Here is a 17,139-nt window from a genome sequence, read left to right as displayed (position 1 = left end):
CTTTCCAACGTTCAATTAGAGGACAAAAGTTGAAACAAACTTGGAAAAAAACAGTGGTCCACTTCACCCTATCCCTGTGTTTATTTTTCCAAACTTTGTATTTTAGTTATTTATTTGGTACGGAATATAATGTAAATTGTAGGTGGGGTAGGTGTCACATCGTAATTGGCTTCCTTGTGCCTTCAGTAACCTGAACCCTCACGTTAGCTCTTTCCGTATGATTGTCTTATAAACCGGCCTTGACCCTAACCAGACAAATTAAATGACGGAGAAATATCAAACAGAAACAGCCGAACACTTCAGGCAGCTGCACACGTGTAAACACCTCATTAGCCTATGTTTTCTTCTTTCCTTCCCGCGCTAATAGCTCTCATTCCATCTTTTGCTTCATTCCTTTCTGCAACGGCCAATTCCTTGTTTTAGGCCGAAATGACGATTCTGCCCTCCGCAGACCGGAAGTGTCGCCGAAGCCCCAGAATTCCTCTCCTTCCCCAGAAGGACGATGACTACGAACCCCTCGAGTCCGGCTTCGATGGCGCTTCGTTCTCCGGCGCCGTTTTCAACCTCTCAACGACTATAGTCGGCGCCGGGATCATGGCTCTTCCTGCGGCCGTGAAGCAGTTGGGAATGATTCCGGGACTAATTATGATCGTTCTTGGCTCGATGCTGACGGAATCTTCCATTGACATGATTCTAAGATTCTCTCGAGCTTCCAAGGCTTCAACGTATTCAAGCCTGGCCACCGACGCCTTCGGGGGTGCAGGCCGGTCTCTCCTGCAGCTCTGCATTGTGGTTAATAATTTGGGCATGCTCGTCGTCTACATGATCATTATTGGTATGGACCTCTGCTCCCTAAAAATAAAAGAAACTCTCTTCGTTTCAGTATTTTCGAGATTTTCTATTTTTGGATTCCAATTCTAGATTGTAGGCTTTGATTGAAGTTATTTTCTTTCTTTTTTTTTTCTTTTTTGTTATTGGTATTGCATTACAAGGTTTCTTTTCTACCCCTTTCAATTATATTATTTGGGGATTTGATTTTTGGAATATGGAGTTTTGACTGTTTAAGCTAGATTTTGGTTAGTGCAGCCGATTAATTAACTTGTTCTAGAACTGTATTTGAGTGTTGATTAATTCAGATTTTGTTGGGATTAATCCGTATTAGATTTTTCCTGGTGAACTTTGATGATTAGTACTTGAGAGAAAACTTTGAATTTTGGTTGCAGGGGATGTTTTATCAGGTACTTCGTCTGGAGTTGTCCACAATACGGGTGTGATGGAAGAATGGTTTGGTCTTCATTGGTGGACTACGCGCTCTTCCTTATTACTGCTCACCACACTTTTAGTTTTCACGCCTCTAATTTCATTCAAGCGCGTGGGTATGAACTATGAACCACTACTCTTATATAAATCTTTATTTTTTTGTTCGGGGTTTAAGGATAATTGAACTTGAAATTTTATTCAGGTCACATGTGATGCTTCCTAGTCCTTTGTTAGGGGTCACACATAAAACCCAATAGAGGGTGAAAAACTGAAAATGCTTTAAATGTTTCGGTTGCGTTTCGTGCTAGCATTTTCTAAAATCTTGTGGAGTTCTGGTTGCTGATTTACTATACTTTCTATTGCTTGGTGAATAGATTTAGCGTTAAAGGGGGAAATCACTGTTGAATTGTTTATTGATTAATCTTCTTAATTGTATTGGTGTTGTTAGATTCATTGAGATACACATCAGCATTGTCAGTGGGCTTGGCCATTGTGTTCGTCATCATCACAGCTGGAATAGCAATGATGAAATTGATAAATGGAAGCATTGAAATGCCACGTCTTATGCCAAAAGTCATTGATCAGGCCTCGTTTTGGAAGCTTTTAACTACTATTCCTGTTCTAGTCACAGCCTACATCTGCCATCACAATGGTAAGTTATGAATTCTATTTTCGGCTTTCGCGTTAAACCCAGAACCTCTAAGAGCGGCTTGATGTTTAATCAGTTTATTGAGCATGAGTACTTAAAAATTTGTTTCTTATATGTTAATATACTTCGAACTAGCTAACTGAATCTTTGGTATCTATTTAACGATTTGATGGATGAAAGTTTAGGCCTGTCCATTAATATGAAAATGATATGAATCTGATAGAATTTGCTAGCAATTGGAGAGTGCTTGTTTGAGGGGAAAAAAGCAAGATGTGTTTTCGCGGTGATATTTGCTTCTTTATGATGAATGTTAAATTTAAATTTGAGCATTAAACAATAATCAAAGATTCAATCATCAACAAATATGTTCAAGAATATTTGCAATAATGTCATCTTATTTAAGGTATTAAAAGAGATTAAGAGAAGCATTATTACCTTGCAAGTTTAGGATTGGTTCTTCATTAGCCATCCTTCTAGTTCCATAATATTGAACATATCAACAATTACAGAGAAAACAAACAAGAGTTTCCATGGAGACTACCTCTCCTTCACCACACACTCTTCTTATCTCTATCAAGTAGTATTGGGCTATATGTGCTTGTATCAAAAATTGGTGATCTCTAACCTAATGAGCCAACTAGAGAGCAATAGAGGGTGCATCCATTTGCCTCAAGTATGTTAGTTAGTTAACCATCACATTATGATTATTGGTTCTTAATTACTGCATTTAAATATATATAGTTATCCTTAGATGCTACCAATAACACTCACCTAAACTATACTCGATCAATGGTTAATATCTTTTCTTGTTACAACTTTTGTAAATCATGCAGTGTCATTTTAAATTATACATATATATATTTGCGTTAAGTGTGTAAATTTCTTACATGATTACCTATCCCACCAAAATAGAAAGGGAACCTTGTTATCTGCTGGTTTTTGCCAATAACAGTACTTTCTCCTCTGATCGACATATGTTTTTTCTTCTTTTCTTTTCTTGGAAGATGGTGATTTAGTTGACTATTTTTGTTTTGAATCAACATTGACAAGATCGTTTATATTTTATTTGATTCCATTAATATGATGTAATCATTTGTTTTTTGTTGTTGTTTTTAATACAATTCATTACCCAGTTCACCCTATAGAGAATGAGCTAAAAGACCCCATGCAGATGAAGTCCGTAATGAAAGCATCGCTTGCATTATGCTCGTCTGTCTACGTCGCTACCAGTTTCTTTGGATTTCTACTTTTTGGGGATCAAACTTTGGATGATGTACTGGGAAATTTTGATGGTGATCTTGGACTTCCTTACAGCTCATTGCTTAGTGATGTTGTTAGAGTGAGCTATGGCATCCACCTGATGCTCGTTTTCCCCATTGTATTTTTCTCCCTCCGCCTTAATATAGATGGTCTTCTCTTTCCCTATGCCATTCCCATAGCATTTGACAACCGAAGATTCTTCTCAGTAACAGCAGCCCTCATGGGTTTTATTTTCGTGGGAGCTAATTTTGTTCCTAGCATCTGGGATGCATTTCAGTTTACTGGTGCCACAACCGCAATCACCGTTGGGTTTATCTTTCCTGCTGCAATTGCGCTAAGGTATTTATCGATGACTATGATACATCTACATCACTTGTGATATTGCATGCATCAGTTCTAGATTTAAGATTCACAAAATTTGGAGGACCCCTCTTTGATAGATCGCTATTCTAATTTATCCTTGTTTTTTAACTACTTGAATTGGATGAAGTGTCAAAAATTAATTGAATAGTCAGAAAAAAAATTCATTGGAATTGGATAGACGATTTGATTTCCTCTCTGATTTAGGTGGACCAAAATTAAAACAATCAGTAGTTACAAGTTTAATAAAATTAGGTGGACCAAAATTAAAACAATCAGTAGTTACAAGTTAAATAAAATTAGCTGCATTCTTTGGCCTTTCCTGTTTCCTGTTTCCTGTTTCTCTTTTAAATAAATCATGGCTTGCTTCACTGTTTTGTGACTTATGTACGAGTAAAAGTTGGGTCTCACTGTTTTGTGACAAGCGGACTATTGGGATTTAGTTTCTAGCAACCAGTACGTTGTCATTTCATGTGAAATTTATGGTCTGTAAAGAATAGTGGAAAAAGTAGAACAAAGATTCTTGAATGTGATATGAAGTAATTAAGATGATTTTTATCTGAGTCAATTCTTTTCTTCTTTAATTATTTATTTGGGTCAGATTCTATAATACTGATAGGAATTTCCCTATCTGATTCTTTCCAAACAGCCAAACAAACAATAACAGCAAAGAAATAATACAGAACAGAATGAATAAAACTCAGATTTGTATTGAAACCCAGGTAGTTCGAGAGCCTGGTCTCTCCAAACAGAGAAATACAACTCAATTCCAGCCTAATTCCAACTGAACTCGTACTAGCTATATATATCATTACTCACTGTATTATTATGCACCCTATTCCCACCCAATAACAGCTCCCATAACTAACTTCTAATTGACAAATACCCCCTGGACAGCAACTACCCTTTTGCTTTTCCTTTCCCCTTATCCCTCCTAGCATACACAAACGTAATAGGATGCCTATCAATACTGCCGGCCACAAGTTTCACCTTGTCCTCAAGGTGAAAGTCTGGAAATTACTCTTGAATCACTCGAAAATCCTCCCAAGTTGCTTCGCATTCCGGCATGTTCCTCCATTTTATCAATGCTTGAGGGGCTGCTTTCTGAGTACCTGGCCGAAATTCCAGAACAGTTTCTGGTGTCAAAATCCACTCCAACTCCGCTGTTAATTCAGGAGGTAATTTGGATGGTTGCTGATTTTGTCCCAAGTATAGTGGCGTTCGGTGGAAGCTGAAGACGATATGCTGCTGTCCCAATGCGCTCCAGGATAGGAAATGGCCCAAAATAGCGCTGAGAGAGCTTCTCATTGACGCGTTTAGCGACTGTTTTCTGCCTGTACGGTCTCAGCTTTATGTAGACCAAGTCCCCCACCTTAAACTGCACATCCCTCCTTTTTTTATCAGCCTGTGTCTTCATTCGTTGTTGAGCCCGATGCAGGTTCAGTTTTAGCAACTCCAGAATATTATCCCTTTCTTGAAGCGTTTGCTCCACCGCCGATACTTTAGTGCTGGCTGGTTCGAAGCGTATAAGTGGAGGAGGATCCCTATGATATAATGCACGAAAAAGGGGTCATTCCCGCTGCTGAATGAAATGATGTGTTATACCAATATTCTGCCCATGGTACCCACTTCGCCCACTGGGTCGGTTTAGCACTAACAAAGCACCGCAAATATGTTTCAAGACAGCGGTTTACCACCTCAGTTTGTCCGTCAGATTGTGGGTGATAGGCTGTACTCTTCTTCAAACTTGTGCCTTGGAGCCGAAATAGCTCCTTCCAAAATAAACTAAGGAATACCTTGTCGCGGTCTGAAACAATAGAGCGTGGTACGCCATGGAGTTTGACAACATCTCTCACAAAGCTGGTTGCCACGGAACTTGCTGTAAATGGGTGACGGAGGGGTATGAAATGAGCATATTTACCCAAACGATCCACCACAACGAAAATAGAGTCAAAGTCATTCGACTTCGGCAGCCCCTCTATGAAATCCATTGAAATGTCGTCCCAAACTTGGTCTGGAATAGGCAAGGGCTGTAGCAAACCCGCCAGGGATTGAGCTAAATACTTATGCTGCTGGCAAACTACACATTCCGCTGCAAACTGCTGTACATCTCTTCTCATTCCTTGCCAATATAAGTCAGCTGCCATCCTCTGAAAAGTCTTGAACACACCTGAATGTCCACCCATGTTACTGCTGTGATATTCCTGCAATAATAACGAAATAAAAGGGGAGGAAGACGGAAGGACCAAACGCCCCTTATATTTCAAACAATCTTGCACCAAAGTATACCCCGTTACTTGCTGCCCTTCTTTTAATTGCTTTACTATGGTGGACAGACTTGGATCAGTCGCAATATGTGCTTGAAGATCCGGAATAGAAACCACATTTGGGACTGAAATGGCAGCCAAGATCGGTTCGCATGGTAGGCGCGATAATGCATCCGCTGCCTTGTTTTCCAAACCCGGTCTGTACTGAATATCAAAGTCATACCCCAGCAGCTTTGTAAGCCATTTTTGATGTTCTAGGGCCACCAATCTTTGCTCCAATAAGTACTTCAAACTGCGTTGATCTGTCCTCACCAAAAACTTGCGTCCCAACAAGTAAGGCCTCCATTTTTGGACTGCCAAAACAATTTCCATAAGTTCCCTCTCATATATAGACTTCATGCGAGCTCTTGGTGATAATACTTGGCTGAAATAGGCTATGGGGCGTCCATTTTGCATCAAAACAGCCCCTAACACAAACAGAGCTAAAAAATTTGGCAAAGCTAAAACGGGCACCGTCCACATTGCTTTCTTTAATTGAATAAAAGCCAAATCTGTCTCTTTTGTCCAGCCATATGAATCTTTGCGAAGCTGGTCTGTAAGCGGCTTCGCGATGCTCCCATACCCTTGTACAAACTTCCGGTAATAGCCGGTGAGCCCCAAGAAACCCCTTAGCTCCTTAATAGACCTTGGTGTCGGCCAAGTCTCCATTGGAGCCAGCTTGCTTGGGTCGGCAGCCACCCCCCTTTCCGAAATCACATGGCCCAAGTGCTCCACCTGTGCTTGTGCGAACATACACTTCTTCCTATTAGCGAAAAGCTTGTGTTCCTTAAGGCGTTCCAAGACCAAATGTAAGTGAGCTAAATGGTCCTCCAAAGACAGGCTGTAGATAAGAATGTCATCAAAGAACACTAACACAAACTTCCTCAAAAAATCGCGAAACACTTCATTCATAAGCGCTTGAAAAGTCGCTGGGGCGTTGGTTAGTCCAAAGGGCATTACTAAAAATTCATAATGCCCTTCATGTGTACGAAAGGTTGTCTTCTCAATATCGCTTGCCTTAACCCGAATTTGGTGGTAACCGGACTTCAAATCAAGTTTGGTGAACACTTGAGCTCCATGAAGCTCATCCAACAGCTCATCTATGACTGGAATCGGAAACTTATCAGCCACGGTCTCCCTATTTAGGGCCCTATAGTCCACACAAAAACGCCAACTCCCATCCTTCTTCTTAACTAGCAACACCGGGCTCGAAAATGGACTGTTTCTTGGCTGTATGATTCCTGCAGTAAGCATTTCAGTTACTAATCTCTCAATCTCATCCTTTTGAACTTGAGCATAGCGGTATGGTCTGACGGATACCAGCCCCGCCCCCTCCTTAAGAATGATGGCATGTTCCCGAGCTCGTATAGGTGGTAAACCCGCTGGCATGTCGAAAACGGACTGGAACTCCTGCAAAACCGATGCTACTGGTTGCGGAATGGGCTGTTGCTCACTTAAAACGTCAGTGGACAGCATTCCCAATTGAACCCAAAACCCTTGCGCCTCCCCTTCCACCGATAAAATCATTGCCTTGAGTGAAATAGGAGATTTGCATAAGCTGGGGTCTCCTTGTAGTGTAATCCAAGACCCTCCCATCTCAAATTTCATCACCATTGATCGCCAATTAACCTGCATGTTCCCCAGCGTCTCCAACCACCTAATACCCAAAATCACATCAGCCCCCCCTAGTTCCAATGGTAAAAAATCTGTGACAACCCGCAGCGCTCCTAAATCCAGCTCGACATTGGCACAAATTCCCTCTGTTCGGACCTTTCCTCCCGTCCCCAATAGCACTCCATAGCAAGTGGTCGTTGTAATTGGCATGCCCACTGTGGCCACTATCTCTGTTGAGATAAAATTATTAGTCGCCCCGCTGTCTATCAACACCGTTACTGGCCGATTACCAATCTGCCCCGCTAACTTCATAGTGTGCGCCGATGAAATTCCGACAAGAGAATTCAGGGAAAGGGTGGCCAGTGTCTCCTTCGATTCACAGTGCTCTGCGGTGTCCGGGGAAAGGGGCGGCGAGTCCTCCGTCTCAACCGAGTCTTCCTCATCCGACAGTAACAACACTTGCATAAATTTTTGGTCACATTCATGGCCACGGTGGAACTTCTTATCACAGCGAAAACACACCCCGCGAGCCTTTTTGTCTTGGTACTCCGACTCTGTCAATCTGCGAAATGGTGGGGGTTTCGGCTGCTGCACAGAACTGCTTCGTATAGATGCCGCCGCCTGAGAAGACGAAGTGGTCGGGGAAATCGCATGAGATTTCACGATAGAAGAGTGTTGTACGTTTCGATTGAGGGTGATTGGGCTTAGGTTTTGCTTGTTCATTATTGGCCGAATGGGCTGGCCCATTTGCAAGAGCTGATGGCCCTCTTCTATCCGTTGGGCCGTGTCCATAATACGTGCCAAGCCCACGGGCTGAAGTATGTGTAAAGCTGCTTTAATGTTCTCTTGAAGCCCACGAACAAAACTTCCTTCCAGCACGTGGTCTGGTACATCGGGTACCCGGGAAGCTAACATCTCCCATCGCAGCCTATACTCTTTGACTGTGGTGGTTTGTGTGACGAAAAGAAGCTCCTCTGAGACTGACCCCACCGGCGACGCCCTAAAACGGAGAAGGATCTGTTGTTTCAAACTCGCCCAAGACGTTATCGACCTTCTTTGGTTCTCCCACTAGAACCATGTCAACGCATCACCATCAAGCCCTATAATGGCCGTTTCAAGCATTTGCGGCTCCGTCAAATGCATAAGCAGAAAATAACGCTCTGTTCGATACACCCAGCCGTCAGGATTCTCCCCTGAAAACAGCGGCAACTCCATTCTTGGTGGCCGAAAATCAGTGCTAAAATTTTGTCCAACACCCCAGGGCTCCGACGATTGATGGCGTTGTTCGTGATGGTCATTAGACGGCTCCCCGATGATCGGCGGTACTAGAGAAGAATTATGTGCCCCTGGCTATGTCGATCTCGCCCCCGACCGAGTCTCCTCCTCCAACGCACACTTTTGACGGTCGGACTCCACCGCCGAAGATCCCCCTACTGCCTTCCCCGAATCTTGAAGTAACTGGGCTAAGTGGACCACCAATAGATCCATCTTCTTCTCCATCGCCGGCAACCGCAACACCTCTGTCTTCATTGATTCTAGCTCCCTGGGAAGGTGCTGGAATTCCAATCGCAACTCCTCCAATTCTCTGCGAAACTCAGATTGCATCAACTCCATCTTCTCTTCGAGTACCTCACTCTGTAAATCCTTCTTCGGTCCCATGGAATGCGTGTGCTCTGATACCAATTTGATAGGAATTTCCCTATCTGATTCTTTCCAAACAGCCAAACAAACAATAACAGCAAAGAATTAATACAGAACAGAATGAATAAAACTCAGATATGTATTGAAACCCAGGTAGTTCGAGAGCCTGGTCTCTCCAAACAGAGAAATACAACTCAATTCCAGCCTAATTCCAACTGAACTCTTACTAGCTATATATATCATTACTCACTGTATTATTATGCACCCTATTCCCACCCAATAACAGCTCCCATAACTAACTTCTAATTGACAAATACCCCCTGGACAGCAACTACCCTTTTGCTTTTCCTTTCCCCTTATCCCTCCTAGCATAAGGGATAAGAAAGTCTTCAAATACTTCAAGTTTCAAGAATTCTTTCGGTTCATGTCATTACTGAGAAGAAAGTCTTCAAAAATGGACGCCCTTGGTATCTTGGTATCTTGTGGTTCTAACGACTTGAGATCTTCCTTAGTGCTGCATTGGTTTCTGCATTTTACTCGAAGGGAACTCCCTTTTAATGATTAAGGCAATAGCTTTGTCATGTTCTCGATTTGCTAAAGCCTGAATACTGTCTCGTTTGATTTAGGGATACTCATGGAAATGCGACCAAGCATGATAGACTAGTATCATGGGTGATGATCCTAGTAGCTGTATCATCAAGCACTATGGCCATCTCTAGTGATATCTACAGCATCTTCAACAACGATGAAAAAGTTGGAAACTGACCTTATAAATGATGGAAGCAACTATCTGGTTGTTTTCATTCCACCCCAAAGAATCACAAATCTGGGTCATGGAAATTTCACACAAATAGCTGCTAGAAAGAGCACACTCGTCCGATTTTGTAATAGTCATTGCTTGTGTCGCCGTGTTTCAATTCACCACATGGTTGTAACATTTAAAAAAATTACAGAGTGTTATACTTATTGTGACCTAGAGAGCAGTGGGTATAGAAAGTAATGTTATAGACACAAATCATAGTGTTTCATGTTTGTTTGTAACGTATTTGATCTTTAGAATTGAATGTAAATGAGAATATTATAGCTTATTTATTTTTCCACTACAAAATACAGAATGTGAAATCAAATATTTATTTATTCTAATCGTACTACTTGGTCATAGTCTTCTACTAGAACTAGAAGCTGCTTCAATGTGTTTGGATGCTTCGTCCAGTTAATTCACAGCTTGCACGCTTTCTTTCACATTTTACAATTCAGCAGTCATATGTATGTATATCATGGAGCCTGGCAAGTCTTGTCTAGGTGCCTTGCCTAGAGTAACTATTTAAGCTCATGTGAAATACTCATTTGACTCAAGGTGTCCACGTGGATAATAATGTTGACCGCGACTAGTTACTGATGTGATTCATCACTTTAACAAAAATTTTGACCCTTCCAACCAACCATAAAAGAACAACAAATTTGACCTTGTCTTTTTCCCCCTTTGCCAATTACTAATATCATTAAAAATGATTTATTCTTTTTTTTTTTTAGTGTAGCATTAACTCTTCCGATTTGCACTAGTCAAGCTCAATTATAATTCGATGATTAATTTGAGCAATACATACATCATAAGACCCACAAATTGAAAAATATGTCAACTTGACAAATGCAAAATATGCTTTTTTAAAAGAAAACAAAATGGACAAAAAAATCAATTTAATTCAAACAACCCATTTTCTCTCTCTCTCTCCCCCTCTCTCTCTCTCTCTCTAGGCAAAAAATCATACTTAACAATGGTCTAGTGATGATGTTATGAAAACTTAAATCTTTATGCAAAAATGATGCTTAAAGATGGTGCCATGAAAATTTGATATTTAGGTAAATAAAAATAATACGTAATGTTTAAAAAAAAAATATTTGATGATGCTTTATCCATAGTCCCATGAAAACCTATTTTTTTAAGGAAAAAATGATAGTAAGTTGATGCTTAACAATTCTTAACGATGGTCTCATGAAAACTTTGTTTTTGACACAAAAATGATGCAAAACAATAGTTTTGCAATGTTTTGCGATGAAATTTGATAAAAAAACTTTGGTGAGGGATAACTTTTCACTTAAATGCCGCGCGATTTAAAGTGATTTTTTTAATATTGGTATTTTTTGGGGATCTACCCGTTTTGAATGTATAGAACCTTAAATTTGGAGTGTGTAGAACATAAAATTTCAATTATTTAAGCTCAAACTTTATAATGGCCTCAAACGAAAAGACCTAAAAATATTACCAAATTCACAAAAAAAAAAAACCTCAAACTGACATCCAAGTGAAAAGTTATGTCTCACCAAAGATTTTACCAAATTTCATTGCGAACTATCACAAAACCATTGTTTTACATCGTCGTTGGCATCAATTTTGCGTCAAAAATCAAATTTTCATGGACCATCATTAAAACATCGCTTTTTACCTAAAAAAAGTTTTCATGGCACCATTGTTAAAGCATCCATTTTAATCCTAAATTAAGTCAATCGTTTATTGGGTTTAAGTTTTTGATTGGATGTTCAATCACTAAAACATAAAAAAGTTAAAAAAAAATGATGAGTGCTTCCATGGGTGCTTCAATGGTAAGAAAATGATGCTTGAATGGTGTTAATGGCTATGGGGAATTTTTTTTTCTTTCTAATAGTCTTGGGAAGAGAGGAGGAGAAAGAGAGAGAATGGGCTGTTTGGAATGAGATAGGGCTTTTTTGTCTATTTTTTTTTTCCATTTCAAAAAAGCATATTTTGCCTATGATTTGTAAAGTTGGCATATTTTAATTTGTGTCTTATGAATCATGTATGCTCAAGTTTCCCATTGGTATTAGAGTATTACATCTTACAAGATGTCTAATTCCATATACCGTAGTACTATATATATATATATATATATATATATGAGAATTTTCTTATAGAAGAATTGTCCTATATGGAGAATTATCTTATAGGAGCTTTACTTTAAGCTTTACTGATAGGGTTCTCAGTATTTACAACCCGTGAACAGTTTTCAGCGCGATTTTTTTTATGACCGTATATATTGTAGCTATTTAAAGCATCCTGCAAATTTTCAGAAAATTCCGAATAGTTTACAGTATCGAAAACTAGGTTCAAACATGTTGTTGCATGCGTGACTAATTTTTTTTATGCGCGTGGAAAATAACATGTTTGAACCTAGTTTTCGGTACTGTAAACTATTCAAAATTTTCTGAAAATTTGCAGGATGCTCTAAATAGCTACAATATACACGGTCATAAAAAAAAGTCGCACCAAAAATTGCTCATGGGTTGAGAAACATTAAGATTCCTACCGATAAGACTTAAAGTGAAGCCCCTATAAAAAAATTGTCATATATATGTGCAAAGTTGATAGTGTCTAAATTTAACCACACATAAAGTAATGTAATGTAGTGTAGGACACTTTAAGTACATTTGCAGCCTTAATCTTTGTAAATATTAGAGTTTTTATATCTATTTATTTATATTAAAGCCAAAAAGCAGTAAAGTCCGATAGAGGATTATTTATCGAGTATTGGTCGATCATAAGTGAATGTGATTCAAACAGTTGTTTAATTTGTTAAACTTGTCATTTTCAACAAAATGAAGTGGTGAGTAGCGTGTCATAAATCTTCTGTCAATAACATAATCTTCATTTCCATTTAAGAACCTTTCATCCATTGCCTTTTTCTAATAAAATCTTGAGCTTTTTCTGTGTTTTTGTTTTAAAATGGATAACATACAATTAAGCAATTTAAACTCTTGATTATATGTGGGTATATAATATATACATAGAGAGAGAGAGAGCGATTGCTTAATGCTACGTCTTATGATCGTTATGTATATATGAATTCTTTTTTCTACTACGTGATTGGCACTTTTCAAGTGATCCATCAGTATATTCAAAATTGAAATTTAGGTTGCTCAACAAAATTAAGCTTGGTCCTCAAATAAGTTCATTGTTACGTTCATCCAAGTATGTCTCGTGCATGGTCTACTGTGGAAAACAAATTATATTATTATAATCCGGAGTTAAAGGGTCAATGAGAACAGCAGGAGTTCTCTCCTAACTAACATTTTTATTTTATTTGAAGAAAATAAATTGATTGCATACAAAGTATATGCTTTTTTTTCATCTACTTTCCAGAAGATTTTAATTTACAAATTAATTGTATAATATCTATGATGATGATAATTCAGTCTCATAACGATATATATATATATATGTATATATATATATATAGAATTAAACCTACCAGGAGACTTTGTAGAAGGAAAATTTCACATTTTATGCCACTTTTTGACACTCTATCCAAAATATCATTGTCATTTTCCCCTCACTTCTCTCTTCTCTCTTCCCTTTCTCTCTCCGTTTATTCTCTCACCTCACGACACCACCATCCACGGCAACGACGCCACCACCAACACCAGAAAAACCTCCATAACTCCGGTCACCTTGTAGAGATAAACACAATACACCCAAAGAAACATACATTTTGATGATTCTTTGAGTAGAAATTTATGGGTAATTAATTGTTTCTCAAATATAATAATGTTTCTTTCACTTAAGACACTAAATACTGTATTTCGAACAGATCTGTGCATGATTTTTGGGTTTTTTGCGATTTTTTCTAGATCCAAAACTCTAAAATCTGCAGAAAATCGACATTTCTTGATGGTGGTTCGATGCCAGCTCAATGGGGCCTTCAAAATCATGATTTTTCATTAAAAAAAATGACTTTGCTCGATGGTGGCTCGATGGTGCTCGATGCAATTCTTGCAAGAGACATAATTTTTCACTCGGGTGTCCGTTTGAGGTGATTTTTTTTTATTTTGGGTATTTTTTCAAGATATACACGTTTGTCATACTAATATGCACATTTTTTAGTGTAACACTTGAAAAAAATAAAAAAAATGCAAACATACCTCATGTTTAAGACATCTTTTGGTATGTTTTCAAGTTTTAAACTTCCCAAATGTGCATATTAGTATGTCAAACGTGTAGATCTTGAAAAATACCCAAAATTTAAAAAAATCACCACAAACGGACACCCGAGTGAAAAATTATGTATTTTGCAAGAATCGCATCGAGCACCATCGAGCCACCATCGAACCATCATCGAGCAAAGTCATTTTTTCATGAACAATCTTGATTTTGAAAGCCCCATCGAGCTGGCATCAAGCACTATCGAGCAGTCATTCGTTGGGGCCTTCAAGATCAAGATTTTCATGAAAAAACGACTTTGCTCGATGGTGATTCGATGGTGCTCGGTGCGATTCTTGCAAGAGACATAATTTTTCACTCGGGTGTCCGTTTGGGGTAATTTTTTTTATTTTGGGTATTTTTTCAAGATCTATATGTTTGACATACTCATATGCACATTTGGGAAGTTTAAAACTTGAAAATATACCAAAAGATGTCTTAAACATGAGGTATGTTTGCAATTTTGTATTTTTTACAAGTGTTACACTTCACAAATGTGCATATGAACAAGTCAAACAAGTAGATCTTGAAAAAATACCCAAAATAAAAAAAACACCCCAAACGGACACCCGAGTGAAAAATTATGTCTCTTGCAAGAATTGCATCGAGCACTATCAAGCCACCATCGAACCACCATCAAGCAAAGTCATATTTTCATGAAAAATCATGATTTTGAAGGTCCCATCGAGCACCATTGAACCACCATCGAGCAATGTCGATTTTCTGTAGATTTCAGAGTTTCAGATCTGAAAAAAATCGCAAAGAAAACCCAAAAATCATGCGCGAAATACAGTATTTAGTGTGGTGGTGGTGTCAGCAGTACTGTGAGGTGAGAGAGAGTGAACTAAGAGAGAGAAAGGGAAGAGATAAGAAAGAAATGAGAAGTGAAAAGTGAAGCAAGAAATTGTAAGAGTATTTTGGGTAAAGTGCCAAAAAATAACACTATTTTAAAATATTTCATATACCTAGCATTTTTTTTAAATAGTAGTATTTATCAAGCATAAAAATTGAAATTTCTCTTGTAGAATTGATCAAAGTTTTTGACTGATTATTTAGTTTTTTAAATGACACTACTACTAAAAGTCTAATTGGCCTATCAATTTCTAAATGACGTCAAACTGATATTAAAGAGTTTCTGCATCAGTATAGAAAGTGACATGAAATTCAACCTCACGTCAGTTATACATTGACGCGAAACATTATTTTGTGTTAGTACTACACTGACGTAGATAGTGCAATTTTTTTTATAAAAAAAAATTATTAAAATTAATCATATATTTGCTTGCTGAAGCAAAAAAAAAAATATAAAACTCAAAATCAACATAAATAAGCTGAGATTACAAAATAAAGAAGAAAATAAGATATGCATAATAATACATAACAATCACAATATATATATATATATATTTAATTTTAAAACGGTTCAACATAATTTTATAATAATTTTTTTCTAAAAATATAGAAATAAAAGTTAGAGGACGATGACCACCTCCAATTCCCCTGTTTGGTCATTAGTTTATTTACTCAATAAAAAAATAAAACAGATTAACATTGTCGATGACAATGTGACTCCAAAATTTCGATTATGATTATTCTATGTTTCATTACACCCTTGAGTTCTCCATCAATTTAGTGTATGGTTTGTAACGTTAATTCTATAAAATGTGACAATCCATATACATATACATATATTTTTTATAAAAAAAGAAAAGTAGAATAGATAAATACCATCAAATGGTGAGTAAGAATGAGATTGGTATGGTCCAAGTCCTAGTCTAGATAATTACTTTTAAGTACATTTGGAATCCCATAGTCGTGGACCTCACAATTTGGTTCGGTGATCATGGATGTTAATAAAACCTCAAGCTTTTTTTGGTCCTGTTCTAGACAGTCAACATCTATTATTCGTATTATTTTAAGAAGAACTCTCTTTTATTAAGTTAATTTTTATTCTCTTCTACTAAGAACAACTAATCTCTCTTAACTTCTGGTAATGACTCACGTCACGTATGATTGAGACGTCCACCGACTGATTATTATATACATATGTGTCTACCAATACCAATGAAATTTTATTTACAAAATAGCTATATTTAGCTATTCTTGTCGTTTTCTAACACCATCCGCAATTAGAGGCCTTCTTCAAGTATTTTATCTATTTTGTATACAAATAAATATTAAGCTAACCACCACTTAAAAATAAATAAAACTTCTATAAAAATATGCTTATACAATGGCTATGTGAAACCAGAAAATGCCATATGTGCAAATTATGATTCAAATACTCACTTTAGTCATGAAAATATTTTAGTACTAATATATGGCCGTCCTTGCAACTAAAACAAAATTTGATAAATGAACTTGGACATTCTTCCAAGTCAAAAGCCATAAAAAAAAAAGAGGATATATTTATATAATAATAATTTAAGAATTAGAGAAAAAAAGACATGGGGAGCATTAATTGTAAAATGGCTGACAGTTGCATGTGTTACATTTTATAATTGATTAATTGCATTTTTTTGATATCGTTGATTTAACACGTGGCAATTCAATATTAACATGATCGCTCTCTCTCTTTTATTTTTTTCATTTTATTATTTGATTATTATTTTCCAATTTTACCACTGTTTCAGTCTATCTTATGCCACAGTATGGTTCTATGCCTTGACGCAACGCAGCCCAATATAGATTGCTACTCTTGAATCTTGACTATGGTATTTTCTATATTCTTATAATTAACTGATTTTATTCTCATTTTCACACAATAATTTTCTGTTTTCACTATTAAAAAAAATGACAGATGAGGTAGGGATGTCCCACTGAAATTTTTAATATTCAAAAATAAAATTCATGACAATAATGATTATGATTTTCCTTTTGAAGAAAAAAAAATGGCAATGATTAAAGATTCCAAAAGTGAAGAGTATGAACAAGGTGGGATAAAAAAAAGTAGCACAGTGTGAATTTTCTATTAATTATTCACGCATTTAAGTTTTTAAAAATTTGAATAAACAATCCACTAAACAAGGCAAGGCATTATGGTGCTATAGATTTTTTTT

The 17,139-nt window shown here is 37.4% G+C and overlaps 1 protein-coding gene across 3 annotated transcripts; it reads left to right on the top strand.

The window, feature by feature from the left end:
- Nucleotides 1–248: 248 nt before the first annotated feature.
- Nucleotides 249–16,783, top strand: LOC133807000 (amino acid transporter AVT6A-like). 3 transcript variants are annotated; one of them, XM_062245107.1, is made up of 5 exons: nt 249–835; nt 1,224–1,376; nt 1,709–1,912; nt 3,043–3,508; nt 16,714–16,783. In XM_062245107.1, the coding sequence occupies exons 1-5, from the start codon at nt 430–432 to the stop codon at nt 16,766–16,768; spliced, it is 1,284 nt and encodes a 427-aa protein (XP_062101091.1). In that variant the 5' UTR covers nt 249–429; the 3' UTR covers nt 16,769–16,783. The 3 variants fall into 3 exon arrangements, with proteins under 3 accessions (XP_062101091.1, XP_062101090.1, XP_062101089.1); XM_062245106.1 differs by lacking the exon at nt 16,714–16,783 and adding an exon at nt 10,253–10,558; XM_062245105.1 differs by lacking the exon at nt 16,714–16,783 and adding an exon at nt 9,717–10,249 and having other exon boundaries at nt 254–835.
- The last annotated feature ends 356 nt before the right edge of the window (nt 16,784–17,139 follow it).

This window comes from Humulus lupulus, chromosome X (genome assembly GCF_963169125.1).
Source record: "Humulus lupulus chromosome X, drHumLupu1.1, whole genome shotgun sequence".
Lineage (NCBI taxonomy): Eukaryota > Viridiplantae > Streptophyta > Magnoliopsida > Rosales > Cannabaceae > Humulus > Humulus lupulus.
Note: the sequence above shows the minus strand (reverse complement) of the source record. Positions and strands in the feature narration are given on the sequence as shown.